The following is a 22,510-nucleotide window of genomic DNA, read 5'->3' on the forward strand; positions in this document are numbered from 1 at the left end:
AGTTTACAGGGCAGAGGCTTAACTTGAAGCTCCCAAGACCCATTGCAAAGTCTGTAACAGGGCCCCCCAGCTATCACAATTCATTAATCGTACTGTTCACCTTATATGGGGCATTGTGGCGACTGCACGCTCTGCGCCCCCTATAGTTACGCCACTTTTATTGGGGCTTGTATTAGTTAGGGGGTCTGTATTTCTTGAGGGTGTCTGCATTAGTTTATAGGGCCTATATTTAATGGTGGTGTGTATTTATTTAGCGGGTCTGTATTTATTTAGAGGGTCTGTGTGTATATATATTTAGAGGGTCTGTATTTGTTTAGGGGGACTGTATTCATTTTGCGGTGTGATTAAGTGGGGGCATATGCATTGTGTAGTTTGTAGGCAATATAAATGGGCACATAAATGCAGGGAAATAGCGAGAAAAAAAATTGCTAAATTATGCCACGCTTTTCCACATTTTTCTGACATCCCGTCTCCAAAGTTGGCAAATATGATATATTAGGGTTTCATTACATTTACAAATACCACATGCTTTGAGACATTTGTAAAGACTGAACGTTTATTTGACCTTCTCCATTAGCTAATTGATGTATATAATTATATTTTAATGCATGCATTACATCAGGAAGTGTGAGAACACATATACATATATACGTACACACAGCATCACGTGACTCGCTACAAGGCGATGTAGGTCTGACTGGAGTTTCGTCCGTCGCCTTTGTAAAGTAAGCCGTTCTGCGATTGGCCAGTAAGTAAAACTAATGACAAATAGCGGCATTCCATTGGCTGTCCTGTAGAGAGGGTTGTGTTGCCATGGCAACAGTGTCCCGGGTAACGAATACAACCTGGCCTTGGAGAGTTACTAGGCCCTTCTGTCCATATAGAACATAACATGGAAGATTACAGAGAACTGCCGGGACCGGCCTCGCACCTGGACATGTAGAAGAAGAACGTGGAGCTGCTCAGCCATTCTGTCACAACTAGTCCACGGCTGGACAGGTAGTCGGCGTATGGCTTGTGGAACTACATATCCCAGCATTCTCCTACATCTATTGGCATGGCATGCTGAGACTTGTAGTGCCATAGCAGAGTAATAATAATAGATTTTGTTTTGGTTTTGCTGCATATAAATTGGCCGGTAGTAATAGAAATTAGAAAGGGGTCTTTCAGCTCTAGCAAAACTACAACTCCCAGCATGCCGTGACAGGCAGTGGCTGTCAGTGCATGCTGGGAGTTGTAGTTTCACCCACAGATTCTGCTTTATGGTCACAATTATTGCTAAGATTTCCTTTCATATTGCTCTTTTAATGAAATATGTCATGTAATCTGATCAGATATGTTGGGGGATATATATAAATATGGCTTCAATTACTAAGTTTTAACTTTGAGCCTTGGATCACATGGTGCGTTTTTTGTTGCGTTTTTTAGTTGCGTTTTCAGCATGTGTTTTTCTTTTGGTAGATACAAGGGCTTGTTCACACGTTGCGAAATTGCTGCAGAAACTAGCAGAAAACCGCACCATTTCCTGCATTTTTTACTGTAGAAAGTGGTGCGGATTTTGCTGCAGTTTTCTCAGTGTTGGGAGATGGTGACATCTTTGAAAAACGCAGCAATTCAGTCCACTTTCTGCAGCAGGAATTTGCATGTTGCTGTACGAAAAATACGCACCGCAGGTGAATTTCTGCTCGCAAATTTTACGCAGCGTGTGGATGAGATTTGTTAAATCTCACCTGCTTTGCTGCTACTGCTTTCTGCTGCGTATTTTCCGTCTGCAATTCCGGACGGAAAATGCGTAGCAATTTAGTTACGTGTGGCTAAGCCCAAACTCCCATGTCTCTCAATGGGACGTCATCAACCAAAACAAAAAAAATGCATGCTAGAAATGAACCTAGCCTCACGGTAGCTACAAACCACGTGGTATTGTAGCGATTATTGGTAGAAATGACCGCCACCTGTCTGGATGGTTGTATAATTGTACGTCTAGAGCTGCCATAACTTTTCAATTACTTAGGATACGTTCACACATGACAGCGGTGAGACAAGAAACTGATTCTCTACCCCTGTATGATAAATGTGCAAAGCTGTATGTTACATATATACTGTTTGGACACTGAAACATTCCGTAATCCTGCAATTTTACCAGAGCTGATGGGTGACAGTCTGGTGTCTGAAAGCTAGGGGCCGCACTGATCACTAGAACAGGGTCCCAAATCCCCATTCATCCTGACTGTACGACCGCAAAACTTAGAATGGAGAGACGGTCGAGCATGCGCGCTGCCGCTTCATTCAAAGTCTATAGGATTGACAGAGACCGCCATAAACGGCGAGCAAAGAGCTGTAATAGGGCTGCCATAGAGGTGCATTAGCCCTCCGCTATACCTCCATGACTCCATACAAATCTGATGGAAAAAATAGTAGTATTCTCTATCAGACTCTGCAATGTTTCTAGGGAAGAATATCTGCACATAAGCAGTCCGACAGAGCCTGTACAGCAGTGCATTCCTCCCTTTCTGCCGCACAGCCTCCCTGCACCGCCGCACAGCCTCCATGAAGCGCCGCACAGCCTCCATGAGCCGCCGCGCAGCCTCCATGAGCCGCCGCACAGCCTCCATGAGCCGCCGCACAGCCTCCATGAGCCGCCGCACAGCCTCCATGAGCCGCCGCACAGCCTCCATGAACCGCCGCACAGCCTCCATGAAGCGCCGCACAGCCTCCATGAAGCGCCGCACAGCCTCCATGAAGCGCCGCACAGCCTCCATGAAGCGCCGCACAGCCTCCATGAACCGCCGCACTGCCCCCGCAGAACCTGATAGTGACGGTTCTCACATTCGGGCTTGTCAAATTCACAATTCGTGCAGTAAACTGAACTGCAGCCGTTTTCTCCTATTACCTAGTCACAAATGTGGATCAAACACAATGTAAATATAAGGGCCTGAGTATCTTTTCTGGCTACATTGACATTTGTAGGGAAATTATGGTACCAACATGGGAAACATTTGACACTGAAAATTTGCGACAGAAATTGACATGATGAGGATTTAAAATTCTGCACTGCAAGTTAAATGGCTGGTTCTATATTCTGGTGCAAACCCGGACTGAAAAACGACAACATTTCCACTATGTATGCACTCACCCTTAGGCGAAATTCACACGAATGTGTGTGTGTGTGTTTTGCGCGCACAAAAAAACGCAGCGTTTTTTGCGCGTTGCAGTTCCGTGTGTCACCAGTGTTTTCTGCGTGGCTGCGTGATTTTCACGCATATACCATCCTTATGACACAACACGGTTTTGAGGTTTAGAAAAAGAAATGAAGGAGGTGCTTTTATTTTTCCCTTCATTTCTTGATCTACTGTAGCGCGAATCACGCGCAGCACAAGGAAGTGCGTCCGTGTGCTGCGCGTGATTTTCACGCACCCATTGACTTCAATGGGTGCGTGATGCGCAAAAACACGGAATGGCTGAATGTCCCCACTGCCTTACATAAGTCCGTGCGACGCACTGGATTTTCACGCTCGTATCACGGACGTGAACTACGCTCGTGTAAATAAGGCCTAACTCTCATTTATTTCAATACAGACGGGTGATAAAAGTCATCTTTGTTTATTAAAGGATTTGTCCAGGTTGGGGACTAGTTTTTTTTAGTTTTGTTTTTTACTGATGTCATCAGCATAAGATCGGTGGGGGTCCGACCTCTGGACCCCTCACCGCTCATTTGTTCTAGCTGTACTGCAGCTCCGCTCCTATTGAAGTAAATAGAAGTAGGGTCAGTTCTCACGTGGATTTTCCGCAAAGAAATTAATTGTGGAAAATCCCCAGAAAATACAGTAGCCGCAAAGTGGATGAGAAAAAACAAATCTCATCCACACACTGCGTAAATCGTCAGAGGAAAAAACGCTCAGAAATTGACTAGCGGTGCGAAATTTTATTCCGCAGTATGTCAATTGTATTTGCGGAAACGCTGCTTAGGGCTGGTCTGCACTCTGCGCTATTGACATGTTTTTTCCGGACGGAATTTCGGATGGAAAGAAACGCAGCAGACTACAGTAGCAGCATAGTGGATGAGATTTAACAAATGTCATCCACACTCTGCGCAAAAATTCAGAGCAGGAATTGACCAGCCTTGCGTATTTTTCAGACCGCAGCAGTCAATTCCTGCTGCGGAAAGTGGCCAGAATTGCTGCGTTTTTCAGAGGAGATGTCACCATCTCACGATATTGAAAAATTTTCTGCATTAAACAAACCACAAGAAATGGTGCGTTTTTGCCGCAGTGGAAATTTTCTGCAGCAACTACGTTGTGTGTGGACAAGCCCTTATTTGTTGCGGGTTTTCCCTATTGAATTCAATGGAGAGGTAAATCCCGCAACAAATAGCAGTTGTTGTAGGGTTTTTTTGCGGCGCATTCGCAGCGATTCAGCCGCAAAAAAAACGCAACTCGGAAAACAAAAAAAATCTTATATTTACCCACAAGTCTGTGTTTCTTTCTCCAGGCTGGCCTTATGGGATGACACTTCATCCCATGCGACCTGACCACTGCAGCCAATCACAGGCTTCAGTGGTCTCCTGGGATGAGACGACATTCCGGGCAAAAAAATTGCATCACAGTTTGGTGCGTTTTTTCACCCGGGATTCCCTTATTTTTCCATGACTTGGATTCTCAGACACAGAACTTCTTTACTTTATGGAATTTCCCTTTAACTTTATTTGCAATGTTTTCCATAATGTATTGAAGACGTAACTACATGTTGTTTTATATACGTGCCTTTTTTTTTTTTTTTTTAAAGACTATTCCTGCTGACTTTAGTTATTTTTTCATAATGGCCATTTTATGGTCATTCTGACCAGGACTGTTCTATTTAAGTCAACCTGATGTTCACTGAGTCTGATGAAATGCTTTGTGTGGTTATTTTTAGTGCAGTCATGTAGCCACCTGGTGTCCAACTGTATGTACTGCGGCATTACTGTCTTAAGGGATCTCATCGTATAAAATGCTTACGTTACAGGATTCACAGGCCTCTAGTTCAAGACATTACACTCATCTAATGAACATTTATACATTTGCTTTATTATCAGTAAGGAACCACGAGGAACTGCAGCAATACCCAAAAAGAAGATTATTCAGTGCATGTCCTACACATTCGAATTTGTGTTTGCTATCCCTTCCATATATATAGGATGACAACACAGGATAAATGATGTCAGATGGAATATGCCCAATGTATGATCAGTACAGCGATGCGGCGATCACACTGGATACGTCTGCACGTTGTACGGACCGTGAACGCCTGTCACATTACAGCATGCACGCACTATGAAAGCTGTATGCAGCACTGACAGAGTAGATCTGCTTCAGTGTGGCAGGAGCTGGCATTTAAAGGAGCCCTAAATCTATATCTCATAGCTTATAAAATATCATGAAGGGGTGATCGGAACTAGAGACATAAAGTAGAGATAAAGTAGTGATCGTGGGGACAGATATATTTTCTGGACTTTCTATTGCAGTCAGTCTCTCTGCAGGGTGAACTTGCTGATAACAGGGAATAATAGATTGCATTAAACTGCACAGAAAACATGGATAAGGGCTTATTCACACGATGCGGACAGATCTCGGTTCATTGCAACAGTTACTGCAAAATCAGGGCAAAACCATGTGGGTATTACAAAATCGTGGCCAAACTGCAGAATTTTGCTGCTTTTTTTTTTTTTTGTAATCAACCCAATAATCCACAATTTGAACGCATTGAAATTCACTGGTTCCACTATGCATTTTTTTTCAAGGGTTATTCCCATTTTATAAAGTGATAACATATCGTTCGGATATGCCCTCGACTTCATGGTCCGTGGGGGTACGACTTCTGGGACCTGTACTGGTCCTGAGAATGAAGAGGGGCCGCAGCTCTGTTTTAGGGCTTCATTGTCATCACTGTTTTCCCTGCACAGCCTGCGCCGGCCACCCACTGTGCAGGGAATTGCACCACAGCCCCATTCGAGTGCGCCGGGAGCCCAATTTGAGTGAGCTAGAAGCACTGCTGAGCAGGAAAAACATGAGCCGGCCTTACACATTAATGTACGTCGGCCGAACCTGCCAATTTCGGCGGGACCGTCCAACCAGCTAATGTGTATGTTGGTGTCCCGACTCTTCCCCCGATGGCGGATGAAAAAGAGAGGAAAAAAGGACCAAAATTTCAGGCGCTGCTATAATAAACGTATTTAATATATGACATGGATTACAGGCTACGCGTTTCGACGCAGGACATGCGTCTTCATCAAGCCATAAATATATTTATGGCCTGATGAAGATGCATGTCCTGCGTCGAAACGCGTAGCCTGTAATCCATGTCATATATTAAATACGTTTATTATAGCAGCGCCTGAAATTTTGGTCCTTTTTTCCCTCTCTTTTTCACCTTATACCTGGCGGTGAATTTCCGTTCACCGGTTTGGACCTGGGCAGCAGCTGTATTAGTGATCTGCCTACACACACCCAGGGTGTGTCTGCTTCCTAGATAGTGGTGAAAAATGTGTAGTCTGATTTATACCTTTTATCAGCGTTGTGCCTGGTCAGCATAACTCTACTAGGTGAGTAGAATTTACCCTAACTCTGACCAGTTATTCGTGGATAATCCGCACTATGTGGCGCCGTGTGTTGTCTTTTTCTCCTTCTCTAGTATCCCGATGGCAGATGTCAGGGGAGAGAAGGGTCGGGCATGTTGTATTCCATCATGCCTGATCCTGTTTGCAAATAGATAAGCTGCTTACAGAGGAGTCTGGCAGCGGCTTTCTCCCTGAGAACACAAGCACGGTTGGCCGAGCATGCATGTATATGGGGGAGTTCGAAAGAATAGCTGTCGCCCGAATGATCAGCTTTCCCAAGTGTAGCGTCCGCATTGGAAGGGGACGCAGCGCTAAATCCGCACTGCAGCCCCTTCATTCTCAGGATTGGTAGGGGTCCCAGAGATCTGCCTCCCACTGATCATAATAAGATGCCATCACTTTATTGGATGGAAATAACCCTTTATTTATTACATGCCTTTTAGTATTCGTATATTCATTTTCCAGTAAATGATTTTCATCTGTATTTTATTTAGGTACAGAGACTTGGCATGATCCTAAAACACTAATGGTGCGAAAATGGCCTCTATTAATGACTTGAATTCAGAAGAAATAATTAAAGAATTGGTAAGTATTTACCATGTAATGATCTTTCCTGGTTAGATTGGAGGATACGAATTCTGTTCACAACTTAAGTCACTATGCGCATTGCGAGTTTTGTAAGATTTACTGCAGATGCAATGGAAACTAATGTGAAAATTAGAGGAGTGATGTTATCAGTGCAGACAACTGTTCTCCATTAAAAAATATACTAGTGTCATACATTCTGCTGGGAGATGGAGCTTCCCAACAGCCGAAAAGCCACATGTTGGAAATCGCTGCTCTAGGATCAACTTGTAGAAGTCCCTGTTGAAAGTTCATACAGATGTATCCATCCTTACCTTTGATTGAATTTGGTTAAGGGCTCCAATTTCTCATGAATCCAATTCAATAGAATATCGCGAGATGTTAGAAAAACCCTGACCGGCTGCAACCCTCACCACAACCACTGGGTGGCCACACTTAGACACATGTAGCATAGACATCTCGTGACAAGAGTATCGCAAAATCATGTTTTTTTTTCAAAGCTGGTCATCTCGCGCCACACATCTCAGGATAAGAAAAAGGGTAAGTAAAGGACACCTCTGTACATCTCACTACAGGTTCCCTTTAAGTGTTCAGTTGAGGCAGATGTTTTCCGCCACATATTTTGCTGCAGATTAGCCGCAGATTTCACCCTTTGCATTGCAAGCGGTAAAATGCGTTGTGCAAATCTGTGACATTATAGTCATGCTGCAGATTTGAATGGCCTCAAATCTGCATCTGAAACATTTGCTAGATCTGAATGGCATTTTGAAAAGCCCATTCACATGTATTGGACTGTACTTTGTTGCAGCATAGTATGGGGACAGGTTCGCTCTCCTATTAGTCAAAATGGTACCAAAATATAAATGGGAGTCCAGTGTATTCTTTGATCGCTCCTATTAGCTAATCACCACAATATCTTTTTGTGCCATTTTAGCTTACAGAAGAGCGGACCTGTTCCCATACTATGCTGCCCTTACATAGAGCCACTCCGTGTGGTCATCCAGTGGTTGTGATGTGAATTGCCGCCTTTCATAGAAGAGCTTAGTCCGCTGACAGATCTGCTCTAATGTTGATGATAATACGCTTATTAATATTCAATCTTGTGCACTCGCGTTTTACACAGGATAAATGCGTCAGTAATGCTATCAAAATACAATATTATTGTCCTGTGACGTGCAGTTAACTGGTGAGAGGAAAACCGCAATTGCCGAAATAACGACTTTTAAGACAATATTTCCTAATTGTGACTTTTCATGCGCTTACTATACAGCTCATTTCAGAAAAGGTCAATATGGAATATGTATCAGCTTCCTATTAAAAGTAAGCTCATACCATTGTTCGGCCAACCACTGCGAACCCCAAATCTCCGACAAACGTGTATGTTTGCACAGGTAGAATATATACATCCTATTACAGTACAGAAATGTATCTTTATGGGAAATAATAGGATCGGGCAGGAAAAATCGAATCTGGCTAACCGGTCTACACCTACACCAGACATAGAAAGCCTGGAGGGAATTTATTAGGACTGGCGTTTCATACACCAGTTTTAATATTAAATTAATTGGAGTAAAATGCGCATCCATGCACCAGAATGTGAAATCTACACCACCCGTTAGCTGGTGTAGATTTACGCAATAATTTACTTCAGATTCTGGCATAAATGATGATAAATAATTCTAGAAAAGTGAAGGCAGTGTCAAACGGCCAAAGAAGGCACCATTTTTTATCGCAAATTGCAACTTTTGTGTCGTTTGCAACTTTTCTAGGCCAGAAAACTGGCATAGAGAGGTAAATACATTCCCCCCAGTGTCTGATAGATCACACGTGCATTGTATTACCTGTTAAAATCTACCAGACGACATCTGATTTAGACCCATTTCAGATGACTATAAAACAGACGCATTTTATGGTCTATCTTTCGGCTGCAACACCTGGACCCCGTTCGGTTGTACTAAACCAAACTGAGATCACCAAAGGGTTGTATGAAGATCTGTTCGGTTCAGTGGGACCTTGCAGGGACAAGGTGTCGCAGCCAATATTTTGGGCCTGATACGGTTTCTTTAATAATCCAGATGGAGGCAAATAGGTAAGTCAGGGGATGGTTTGGAGAAAGTGAATGTAAATTCGGAATGATTCTTTTATTAATACGTGTATATAGGTAATGTATTTGTTGCTTTGGGATAATTCGGAATGATTCTTTTATTAATACGTGTTTAGTTGATGTACTTGTTGATAATGACAGTATTTTTTTTGTTTGTAGTGCATGTGCAATGGTGTCCATTATGACCGGATTAGAAAAGATGGACCAGCAACAACAACTCTTGAGATGTTCTTCTCTGGCTACCCCAAAATGGCTGGGCTCTCTTACTTTCCAAATCTTACCAACTTGACCATAGTCGGGCAGAGTATAGAAAGTATCTGTGACCTAGACTCTTGCCCGCTACTTGAAGAACTGTGGGTTACTGAGTGTCAGTTGACGGTAAGTTTCTCTACATTAGTCACCTTTAGATCAATATAATGAACAATGATGTAACATGATCATAATAATAGTAGTACAAATCTTAAAGACACTTCACGGTCCTTTCTTGTGATTTTCCCGATGCTTATTCATTAAAAAGGTTATCTAGATTCTTACATTCTTGGAATAGGCCATCAATATTAGATTGGTGGGGGTCCGATTCTTGGCACCCCCGCCGGTCAGCTGCTTCAAGTGAATAAGACAGTGCAGAAAAACTTTGCACAGCCGCTACGAACATAAGAGCGTCTGCAAGTACGAACAAAAATGAAATCCGTGTAAACAACGAAGGGGCTGTGGTGCTCGTACAAGCACCGCAGCCCCTTCAAGAAACTGATTGGCAGGGGTACCGAGAGTCCGACCCCCACTGATCTAATATTGATGACCTATCCTAAGTATAGGACATTCATTTTAAAATTCCAGACAACCTCTTTAACCTATTAGTAATTTGGAGGAAATTCACATGAGCAAAGCTAGGACATACAAACACCTTAAAGGGGTGGTCCAGGGTAAGAAAAAAGGTCCGCTATTTTCCGGAGACAATTATCTAGGAGTTGTGTCTGGTATTGCAGTGCAGCCACATTCACTTGAGTAGGGATGAACTGCAATTCCAGACACAGACCCTTAACAGGAGTGGCGCTGTTTCTTGAAAAAAGCAAACCTTTATTTTTTATAATCTTATATGACCCCTTTAAAAATAAAAGACATATGAGCCATGCTAAATGTCAGTTCTGCTAGAAACATCAGGGGAATCTGGATTTAAGCTGATGTCTAATAAAAGCCGAATAGACACCAATATTTATTATGCTGTTAATGAAAGTGAAGACTTACCTTTGGTAAACCTTTACTCATGGTTCCCCAGCACCGTTGGCAGAGTATGGGCATGACCAGACGTGGCGGAGTTCTGCATACACTGTCCGCATCAATGCCGCACAGAATCTGCGTTGCAGATTCTGTGGCGGATCTGCCTAAAATGGGCATTAAATTGATGCGGACTAGCCATTGCGTATTGAGGGGAAGAGGGCTTCCCTTCTCTCTATCAGTGCAGGATATAGAGAAGGGACAGCCCTTTCCCTAGTAAAAGTAAAAAGAAATTCATACTTACCCGGCCGTTGTCTTGGTGACGCGTCCCTCTTTCAACATCCAGCCCGACCTCCCTGGATGACGCGGCAGTCCATGTGACCGCTGCAGCCTGTGATTGGCTGCAGCCGTCACTTAGGCTGAAACTTCATCCTGGGAAGCCGGACTGGAGGAAGAAGCAGGGAGTTCTCGGTAAGTATGAACTTCTATTTTTTTTTTACAGGTTGCTGTATATTGTGATCGGTAGTCACTGTCCAGGGTGCTGAAACAGTTACTGCCGATCATTTAACTCTTTCAGCACCCTGGACAGTGACTATTTACTGACGTCGCCTAGCAACGCTCCCGCAATTACGGGTGCACACACGTAGTCACCCGTAATTCCGGGTGCACACACGTAGTCACCCGCAATTACTGGAGCCCCATTGACTTCTATGGGCCTGCCCGTGCCGTAATAACGGCCCGTGATCAGGGGCGTTTTTACGTTAGTGTGCATTTGGCCTCAGTCTGGCTGTAGACCTAGAAATACATAGGTCCAGCCAGAATGAAGAAATGTCATGTTAGTAAAACCAATACGCTCCGCAGCACACATAACATCTGCGGACTTCATTGCAGAATTTTGACTCTCCATTGAAGTCAATGGAGAAATTCCGCAATGAGTCCGCAACAAGTCCGCTACACGTCCGCAACAACCAGTGTATGCTGCGGACACCAAATTCCGCACCGCAGCCTATGGTCCGCACCGGAATTGTCCGCAACGTGTAAACGAACCCAACTAAAAAGCTGTGGAAAGCAATGGAGAAACGTGTACGCTGCGGATTTTCCGCAGCGGAATTCCAGAGCAATTCCACCACGTCTGGTCATGCCCTATAAGTTCATGGTGCTTATTTCTATTAAAGGGGTTTTCAGACGATAGATGTTGATCACATATTGCTGGAATATATAATCTATGTCTGCTAGCTGGAGGTCCGAAATCATACCAATCCCAACAACAACGGGAAGGGGTCCCTTTGGCTTTTCTCCAAGAAAGAGACATTGGCTGCAGTTATACCGTTAACTACTTGCAAGGACTTTCCGTTGCAAGGTAGATAATATTTTTATCTCATTTCGTAATCCTAAAAACATAAAGTCCGTTTATGTTTTGAAATGTCATAACAATCATGTCACTAATCATTTTTATCTTCATTTTACTTTTTAGAGAATCGAAGGACTTCAAGCTTGTCATCATTTGAGAAAACTCTTCCTTTATCACAACAGCATCACTACTATTGAGGGTTTAGAAAACCTAAAGAAATTAGAAGTAGTGTGGCTAAATGATAATGAAATTGAAGCGATAGAGGTAAGTGCACAAGTCTACTCCTTAAACACACAACATGGGTTCATCCTTCTTATATTGCCAATACTTCATGGTGCACTGTCTACATGTATGCCTGTCTGGTGTACTGGGTTATCAGTGGTATTGATTATTGCTTTTGGTGATGATGGGTCCCAGTGTTACATCAATAAAAGAGCATCTGTTACCCAACAGAGCCCCAAATGTTAGGGCATCTAGGCGATACCTTCACAAATACATGTCAGTTGGTGCCCCTGTCTCTGCAAAATAAACACCCCCCTTCTTTGATCTTTTAAACTGGGCAGAGGGGTCCAAACAGGGAGGATTTTTTTCCCCAGTGCAGTATGGCACTGACTAAGCCCTCTTGGCCAATCAGATGCACCAAGAGAGTAACTTCTACATGCATTAACTCACTTTCTCACACCAGTGGAAGCTACTTCTACGTATGCCCTCATGGCACATCGTAATGGCCAAGAAGGCTATTCGGTTATTTGCATACCAGATAATAAGCAGCACCAGGATTGGAGGATCGGTAGGAAGTTGTTTCATGTGAAGATGAGGACTTTAATTTATCAGGTCATATAATAGATCTGATCAGAGTCTCCTTCTGGTGACAGCTGCCCTTTGAACTTGTCATAGTGAACTTTTATACTAGATCTGCTTTTAACCTTATTTTTTCATTGACGGGGCCTTGTTTTATACGGGAGAAATTTTCGCAGTTTGGGGGTAGAGAAAAAATTATTTTACGGCGTGAATATAGAAAAAAGCGATTCTTAGCATCGTCTGTCTTGTTTATTTATTATCCCATTCACGTTTCACGCTAAATAACCTGTTCGAATAATTCTTCAGGTCATTACGGTCGGTTAGATACCTAATATGTGTAGGTTATTTGTTTTTATTTAATGCAGGGGCAATAAAAAAATATATTTTATGCAAAATAATGACTTTTTTTGGGATATTTTTTTTAATTTATTTATTTTATTTTTTTTGTTACTTTTTTTTTTAATCCCATTAAGGGATAACTATTTACAACTCCATTTTTTACTTATAATGTATTAGCAAACTCCTGTATGCTAATACATTACACTTTGTCACTATGACACAGGCTGTTGTTAGGGCAGTACACAGTGTGCCCTAACAGCAGGCAAACTAAACAGACAGCCCTGGGGTCCTTTCTAGGTCCCCAGGGCTGACTGCAGAGGGATTCCACAGTCTTTGGTCGCGTCGCGGTGACGCGATCAAAGACGGGAGTTCCCTTTGATCATGCCGCGGTCACGGACCGCGGCGTTCAAAGGGTTAAACAGCTGGGGTCCGAAAGTTTTCCGACCCCAGTTGTATTTAGCAGGCTGCTCTAAGATCAGGAGCTGTAAGTTACAGCTCCTGCTTAGAGGATGAGCGATCACAGGAGCGCTAATCAGCCTCTTCTACATCAACGTCAAAAGACGGTGGGCAGTCGTTAAACGGTTAAAGGGATTTTCCGGTTTCATGTAAATAATGTGTAATCACTTCATAAATGAACAGTTCTATAACTTTCAAATATACTGTGTGTTTCTATTCGTCACCATTTTCAACATATACGTTTGCTGTCAGTGAATGAGAACCCTTTTGTTTACATTCAGAGGCAGCAAAGCCCTACATAGCTAATTGTAACCACTTCTCAGCTGAGAGCAACTGGGTCTGTGTGGGTTCCTACCTCTGAATGTAAACTAGTATGTTCTCACTCACTGACAGCAAACAAATATCTTGGAAATGACGAGGAAATTGAAACACCAAGTATATTAGAAACATGTAGAACTTTACTTTTATGCAGCGATTAAGCTTTATTTACAAGAAACTGGAAAAACTCTTAAAAGTCAAGTCCAGAACTGAATGTTGATAAAAGAAATGACAAAGTCTATGAATCACTTTGCATGACATTACATAATAAATACCGGCACCATATATATCTTCCGTACAGTATACGTGTGTACATTGATTTATAATAATATAATTCTTAATCGTGAACTAGCTACTAGAATTTCATTTACATTTTCTTCTAGGGATTGGATACACTACAGAATCTAAAAGAGCTTAATCTGGCTGGGAACTTGATACAGTCAATAGGTATGTAAATATAAACTGTGAAAGACTGTGGTCCATCGTCTTCTCAATTACCTTTCTAGCCGTAATCACACAATCCTTTTAATCCTACCGCTACCAGAAGAGTAATACGATAACGCTCTGGATTAATAGCTGCTGCTGTGCATAGAATCCCAAAATCAGTTTGCAGGAACCTTTTCCTCAAAGGGGCGGTCCAGTTTAGAAAACCCATTATTATATACCCTATTCGTAAATTCTGAGTTAAAAAAAAAAAAGGGGAGTCCTTTGTTCAGGAGGACCGGTCCTGTCCTGCATCATACAGACAGCCCACTGATTTGAATAGGGCAATATGTAATGCATAATTTCCCCTGCGGTGGCGCTGCTGGGAAATTAAACACCTTATGCCAGGTTTTATCACAGCTGATTGCTCTGGGTCCCAGCAGAGGACACTTTGTGATCAACCCATTGTCAAGGGAACTTTCTAACAAGTCTAAAGCAGAGAACCACTTTAACAGAAGGACGCAGGTAGTGGTGCACATGGGGGCTGAGCCTTGTAGCAAAGATGAAAATCAGGCCCTTCAGGTATTGCTTCACACCACATCATTCCTAACTACCTTGGACAGGAAGTCCTAGTACCCCCATCCCATGACCCGAGTAGATTTTCCACATCCTTATTTGCAATCATTGCAGCAACTGTGGACAACACTAACCTTGAATGGGGTCTCCAGGGACCCTATAGCAGCCGCATTGGTACGTACACCCTTAGAAGCAAGGAATAAGGAGTTGATATTTCACACTTTAGATACTAAATTATATAGGTGAACACACATTGTTCGGAGAGTGCATATATAACAATTCTTTAATATACCTTTATTATCTGAATTATTATGGCTGCCATAACATGGAACTTTAATAAGCTTTTGTCCTATTACTGGATCGTCCTGATTTTGAGAATCGGATTACATACATTAGTAAATTGTTGTATACGCACTTACAAACGTAGCACAACTTTTACTAACTAGTAATTAAAGGGGTTTTCGGGCCCATAACAATAAGCTCTAACAGGCTCCTAAAGAGTAAAAGTAGCCAAATGTAATATACTTGCCCTTTAAATTTTGGGCTGTCCCCACACCATCGCTACCATGGACCCCCGCCACACCTTGTTCACATTGGCATTGTGATGACGTGTCATACTATTTGACACTGATATTGTCGTAAACTAGTAGTTGTTGTTGCATGATAGTGATAGACCCGACCCTGCCATACTTGGTGGTGGATTTATATTCAAAGTGTCTTACTTGTACTTGAATTCTATCCACAGGGAGCTGCCTAGATCCAAATGTTCATCTGGAGCGATTAAATCTGTCTGGTAATAAATTATCTTCTTTTAAGGTGAGTATGAAAGTATATGTAAGTTGGAGCACTACATGTGATCTGCGAGTTTTACTTTTTGTTGAACTCCTTTACAGCTTTGTTAACCCCATATTTAAAAAAGAAATAACAAATACAGATATATATCTTTACCTTTGAAAGATCCATTAAAAAAGGATACAGCTTTTGAATATATACATCTGAGGTAGAGCAACATGTGATGTTTACCTCAAAGCTGTGTGTACAGGCCCTGTACGGTGGTACATGAAGTCCCTACGTGTCCCTATTTTGACCCAGTGTGTCATTGTATGGTGCCCTTCATTAGGGCACTCTACTCTTTTTCCTCTTTCCTAAAAATATTGTTTTTGAGTATACCTCAAAAATAGCAGATGTTGGGATTCGTTTGTGACCTCTGCAGCCAATCACAAGCTGCAGCGGTCACATGTGATGAAACGTCATCCCAGGACGTCAGAGACGCGTCGCCTTGGTTAGTATAGCCGTGTTCTTTATTTTGATTGCAGGATTTCCGCAGCGGACATTCAGGACGAAAAACGGCACCACAATTTGTTGCAATTTTTGGTCCGGAATCCCCTGTGGGCAACAGGGCGGATAGGCTGTGTACCTTTACGCAGCATATCCGCCCTGTGTGAACTTACCCTTATGATTCTCACTAGTATTTCATATGATTGTTTTGTTTTTTCTAGTATTTCTATTAACATTATTTGTATGTTTTTCAGGAGATCACAAATTTATCAAGGCTTCCAAACCTAAGGGATTTAGGCCTTAAAGATCCACAATACAGTCCCAACCCGGTTTGCCTTCTCTGTAATTATTCTACACATGTCTTATATCATACGCCACAGCTACAGAGACTTGATACATATGATGTATCCCATAAACAAATCAAAGATTTAGCAGAAGTAAGTAATTTGTTCAAAAGTTTTTGCAACTTTTATTGCTCCAATGTTTTTCCAAACATGCTAGAAGGTGAATAAATAGACAAAAAGTGGTTCTTGCTAGAGTTGGATATTCTGTGTTCTCAACGCACCTAATGTCAAATCTCAGCAGTTAGTCTAAAGTGGATTTATTTAAATTAGTGGTGCTAATAAAAAAAAATTTTGTATTATTTTTTTTTAACCACCAAATACATTTATCACCTATCCACAGGATCGGTGATAAATGTATGAGCCATCTGAGGTATGCATTTTTTTTACATGTTTTGTTTAGGCTAAGGGTATGTTCACACACACTATTTACGGACGTAATTCGGGCGTTTTAGCCCCGAATTACGTCCGAAAATGCGCCTCAATAGCGTCGGCAAACATCTGCCCATTCATTTGAATGGGTCTTACGATGTTCTGTTCAGACGGTCATTTTTTTTACGCCCCGCTGTCAAAAGGCGGGGCGTAAAAAAGACACCCGCGTCCAAGAAGTGTCCTGTCACTTCTTGGGACGTAATTGGAGCCGTTATTCATTGACTCAAATGAAAAGCAGCGCCAATTACGTCTGTATTGGACGCGGCATTCAAGCCCCTGCACATGCCGTTACGGCTGAATTTCGGCCGTTACGGACGCTGTAGTGTGCACTTACCCTAAAGCTCGGGTTATGTTGGATTTAGAGAGATAGTAAAGAAGGACACCCCTGTACAGCCCAGAAACCTTTGGATATAGGGATCATAGACAGTGGGTGCCCACTGATCACTAGAACAGGGATCCCGAGTCTCACGGCAAGGAGTTTGAATGGAGGATGAGCATGCGCGCTGTCTCCCCATGCAAACTCTATAGGATTGACAAAAACAACTGGTGATTGTGCAGGTCCCAGTGGTGGTGACCCAAGCGATCATATGTTTATCACCTGTCCTGTGGATTGGTGATAAATTTAATTGGTGGGAAGTCCCCTTTAAATGGAATATAAGTAAGAGCAATTACATCCACTAAACAGCCCCAAAAGTACCAAATGTGGGAAAAGAAGTATATAGATGTGTCCACCTTTACTTTTTCTCAAATTGTATTAAAGCTGTTGTCCAGTTTCAGCAAATTAATTTTATTTTTTTGAATAATTAAAAGTTATACTTTTTTACAATATATTTCCTGTATTAATTCCATGTGGTTTTAAAGATCTCTGCTTGTTGTTATTCAGTAGGAACCTTCATTGTTTACTTCCTGTGGATAAAATTCTGTCCTTGGTCACGTGATGTACACACAGGTGCACGGCTCGTTACAGTATGTGTATCAGAACTGTGTCTTCTAACGATCCCAGCACCTGTGTGTCCATCACATGACCACGGACAGAATTTTATCCACTGGAAGTAAACAATGAAGGTTCCTGCTGAATAACAACAAGCAGAGATCTTGAAAACCACGTGGAATTAATATAGAAAGTATATTGGAAAATTGTATAGCTTTTAATTATACAAAAAAATAACATTCATTTGCTGAAACCGACAACCCCTTTACATTATATAATGTGATATGATACCAATTCAATACAATCTCGCAACATCCAGTAAAAAAAAGTATACGTTAAACTTATACGTTTTTTTTAACATGGGAGTCTATAGGCAATGGATGGCTGATGGAAGGCCTCTGATGTATGCCATCCGTTGCCCGTAGACTCCCATGTTAAAAAAAATGTATACCGTTTTTTGTTTTTTTTAATGGATGGCTGTGACATATACGTTTTTTTTAACATGGGATTCTTTGGGCGACGGGGGACTGACGGAAGGCATTCATCGGAGGTATGCATTTTTTTTTACATGTTTGTTTAGGCTAAAGCTCGGGTTATGTTGGATTTAGAGAGAAAGTAAAGAAGGACACCCCTGTACACCACAGAAACCCTCGGATTTAGAGATCATAGACTGAATCATATGTTCCCTTTTAGAGCTGCTGACTGGTTGAGAAGGGTCATGTGATTCACCATGTGTCTCCATAGAACTAAGAAGTGTGTAGTTTTCTGCCCTTGTTTGGCACTTTGGGGGGCAGTTTAGTGGGTGTAATTGTAACCAGTATTATCTCTATTGGGGTATCAGACTGACGTTCTGAGGGGTGGGTTCTCTTTACATTATAACAACCTCTAATTATGCATTTTATAGTCTACAGTGATGAAAAAACTAATGTACTATAACATGCGTGTGAAGACAGTCCACAGACAACTGAGGGAAGAATTAGAAAAACTAGGAGATCTGAAGATCAAATTGGACCAGACACCAAAAGACAAAATGAAACGACTGATTTTCCAAGTAAAAAGTGTAAGTATTAAAAAGCCAATTATCTGAAGTAATGTGGGTCAGTATGATCATATTATTCTCTAATTAAAAATTATTTTCTTGAATCTTTCGTATTTTACAAACTAAGCAGGGTACCAACTGATAGAACCAATGCCATGGGCCATGTACTCTTTAATATTCCAGATGATAGTGACGCTATATGTCAGCATACATGACAAGTGCATTATGTGGCACGCTGGAAAGTGCATTCAACAAATGATGACTAACAGAGGCGTAGCTAGGGGTTCAGCACAGGGGGGGGGGCACGCATCCAAGGCCTGAGGGGGCACCCAACTGTTATCGAGCGTTTACCCAATCCCCCTGCCTGTATAATCGCATCCAATGTTTCCATCATGAACCCCCAGTCGAACTCCAGCATTTGCATCATGAACCCTCACCAGTATAATCCAACATTTCCAGCAAGACCGTCCCAGTATAATCGAATGTTTTCAGCAGGAACCACCCAATATAATCCAACGTTTTTAGCAAGAACTCCCCAGTATAATCCTGCATTTCTAATAATCTAGCGTGAACCCCTGTAAAAAATACAGACCTTAGAATAATGAATGCCTTTATAGTGCACCCCGAATATAATCCAGTGTTTCCAGCACGAAACCTTTCTCTCTCAGCATTTCCACATTCCAGCAACCGCTCAGCAGTAATCACATTCAGGGCGCTGCCGGCAGCGTGTACATAGTAATACCTAGGCCCTGTTCACACAAGGTTTTTTTTTTGTTTTTGTTTTTTCCGTGTTTTGCCCACGGCCATTGAATTTAATGCAAGGACCGCGGGCAAAAAACGCAGCGAAAAATGCTCAGAAACGAGCGCCGCAGATTTTCTTTTCTGCCTTCCATTGATTTCAATGGGAATTCAGAGGCGGAAACCGCTGCACGAAGAACATGCCGCTTTTTTTTCCCCACGAGTGCCCGAAAGCCGTTTTGGGAAAAAAACGCCTCTGTCTCCCGTTGAAATCAATGTGGGTAATTTCATGGCGCTGATTCCAATACGGTTTCAGTGTCAAAATCCACGCCAAAAAACTGTGCGAACTGACCCATACGCTTTCTGATGATCGTGGACCTGGCAGAAGTTACACAGCAGTGCTGACAGTATTCCAGATTCTTCCACTCGTCTCCTGCTCATCTCTGGCGGGCAGCGTTTGTGTCGGGGGCAGGTCTTCTAGCAGGGGTGTCTAGTATGCGGCACGTCTGCTAGATGCAGAGACAATTTTCTTTTTACCTAAAGCAACAGCGTGGCAGCTTGGCCTGTTAAATATGGTGACTAGACTAAAAAATATTGCCGCTGTTTGCAAATTCTTGATCGCATTGGTGACCACCTGGTAGAAGGGCTCCACTATGTAAGTAGGTCTAGGGCCACCACCCCCCTGCCCCTCCGCTGGCTAAGCCTTTAACGACTAACATTTCCTATAAAGTCGGTCAGGATTTGTGTATTATAGAGGCGTCCCCTGCAGCCGCTAAAAGGTCCATATGAATAAGACACCGCCGCTCATGCTGGCCTTGTTGCTATGATCAATGTGAACCTATAGGCTTCACCTCACCACAGGCTTGTAACCTTACCTAACCAGAAGGGAAACAGCCCATGGATTTGGAAGAAACAGGAGTGGAAAAATAAGAATTAGGCCCATTTGCCTTGACCGAAACTGGAGAGGAATGATGGGCAATAGCACCAGGAGTGGACCTTCTATATGGCCCTTTCCTACAATGCATGAACCCACTGCGAAAGGCAGAAAGTGTAAAACACAAGTCTATTAATTTGCTCTGCATTCCCTGGGTAGAGTAAAGACGCCAGAGATTGTTTTGTCCACATGACACAATTTAGTAACTTGAGTGACAAATGTATATACATGACATCTGATTGTGTGCGCTTATGTTATTTTCTTGTTCTTTATAGCTAGAAGGGGACCTATCAGGTGACGGCATACAGGCATCAAATGAGTACCATAAAAGTATTTCTAACTCTCATGACCACATTGAAGAGCCGGGAGCTATTGGGGAATCTAACTCATGGGAAAAGGAAGAAAGCGACAGAAGTGACTTAGACCTGAAAGAGCAGCTATGCCGAAAATTGTGTGCCCTGAAAGAGAGAATCCAGTTTTGGACACAGAGGATGGACGAGTATGTTGTGTAAAGTAGACAACTGCATGTAATACTACTGAAATGATAACGCTTTCCATTGTCCAACAAAGGATGCCGCTTCTCTTTATTCCAATGCACAGACGATCTGCATACACTGTAGCCATATCTTCTGTGCAATAAAATAAAGAGAATGTTTAATTGGTGAACCGACTTTGGATGTGGTGCAATGGCATTCTTTGTTGGCCAGTAATTTGCGGAGGGTGATGGTAATGGTGGAACCTGCAGCCATAAATGCCCAGTTATTTCTACAGATGGTGCTGAGGGTTGTCTCTATGATCACGGAACTCTGCACTCGGTAACAGAGTTTTCTAGTTTTATGTAAATAAAAATTATTCATTGTATAATGAAAAGTTCTACAATTTTCTAATTGTATTTCAGTTCCTCATAATTTTCAATGTTCATCCTTGTTCATCATTTCTGTTCACATTCGCTGACTGAAAATCAGTCCTAAGGTCAGAGCTATACTAAGGCCCCCTGCGCACGAATGTGCCCGTAATCCCTGTCCGTGATAACAAAGCACGGCCGGCCGCGGACAGCCATCCGCATTTGCGGGCCGCGCTCCCATATAAAGTATGCCAGCACGGTCCACAAAAAGCAAAAAATAGGACATGTCCTATCTTTTGCGGAGCCTTTCTACTGCACGGACACCTTCTCGTAAATATAGTTTCCATGGGCAATATAAGTGAAGGGATCAGTAATTACGGACGAATTCTATGGTCGTGGTGCCTGAGGGTATGTTCACACGCAGTAGCAAAATACATCTGAATTACGGCGCTCTTTTCATCCTGAAACAGCTCCTGATTTTCAGAAGTTTTTTAACAACTCGCGTTTTTCGCGGCGTATTTTACGGACGTTATTGGAGCTGTTTTTCAATGGAGTCAATGAAAAACGGCTCCAAAAACATCCCAAGAAGTGACATGCTCTTCTTTGACGCGGGCGTCTTTTTACGTGCCGTCTTTTGACAGTGACGCGTAAAATAACACCTCGTGGGAACAGAACATCTTAAAACCCATTGAAAGCAATGGACAGATGTTTGTAGACGTAATGGAGCTGTTTTTTCAGGCGTAATTCGAGGCGTAAAACGCCCGAATTACGTCTGAAAACAGTGCGTGTGAACATACCCTGAGACTTTTGGTATTACTACTGATTGATTTTAACTATTCAGCTACAGCTGCAGTCCATGTGAATGCATTGAGTTGCATGTAATCTTGTGGACTGCAGCAGTCACTCAGTAGTTAAAATCAATCATCAGCACTACAAAGAGTCTAGGTGTAGCCCAGGCCTAAACATGCCCATCTGCCCAAGATGAATGGCTCATTACAAGGCTGGGTTCACACGGTGCAGTTTTGGACACCAGATTTATTATACAGCATGTGCCACTGTGATACATTTGGTGCCTGCCTGGTCTAGTTTTAAGTTGATTAAGACCGTAATAATAAATCTAAAAACAAAAATATTACAGCACCGGATATATGAAAATGAATCGGTGCAAGCCTAAACAGGACTTGGTCTAAAGTCCACTACTGTAAAATCCAAG

The 22,510-nt window shown here is 42.4% G+C and overlaps 1 protein-coding gene across 5 annotated transcripts in view; it reads left to right on the forward strand.

The window, feature by feature from the left end:
- Positions 1-255: 255 nt before the first annotated feature.
- Positions 256-22,510, forward strand: part of LRRC9 (leucine rich repeat containing 9) — a 96,899-nt gene continuing 74,644 nt past the window's right edge. For 2 of the 5 annotated variants that reach the window (XM_075843584.1, XM_075843587.1), the window contains exons 1-9: positions 798-999; positions 7,087-7,177; positions 9,441-9,659; positions 11,971-12,111; positions 14,145-14,208; positions 15,506-15,576; positions 16,293-16,475; positions 18,647-18,802; positions 20,729-20,952. In XM_075843584.1, the coding sequence (XP_075699699.1) occupies positions 7,130-7,177; positions 9,441-9,659; positions 11,971-12,111; positions 14,145-14,208; positions 15,506-15,576; positions 16,293-16,475; positions 18,647-18,802; positions 20,729-20,952 (1,106 nt within the window). In that variant the 5' untranslated portion in view covers positions 798-999; positions 7,087-7,129. Of the gene's footprint in view, positions 749-796; positions 1,000-1,034; positions 1,091-7,086; positions 7,178-9,440; positions 9,660-11,970; positions 12,112-14,144; positions 14,209-15,505; positions 15,577-16,292; positions 16,476-18,646; positions 18,803-20,728; positions 20,953-22,510 lie in introns of those variants that run through there. The other 3 variants (XM_075843586.1, XM_075843588.1, XM_075843585.1) reach the window with 3 other exon arrangements.

The sequence above is a fragment of the Rhinoderma darwinii genome, chromosome 12 (assembly GCF_050947455.1).
Source record: "Rhinoderma darwinii isolate aRhiDar2 chromosome 12, aRhiDar2.hap1, whole genome shotgun sequence".
Taxonomy (NCBI): Eukaryota; Metazoa; Chordata; class Amphibia; order Anura; family Rhinodermatidae; genus Rhinoderma; species Rhinoderma darwinii.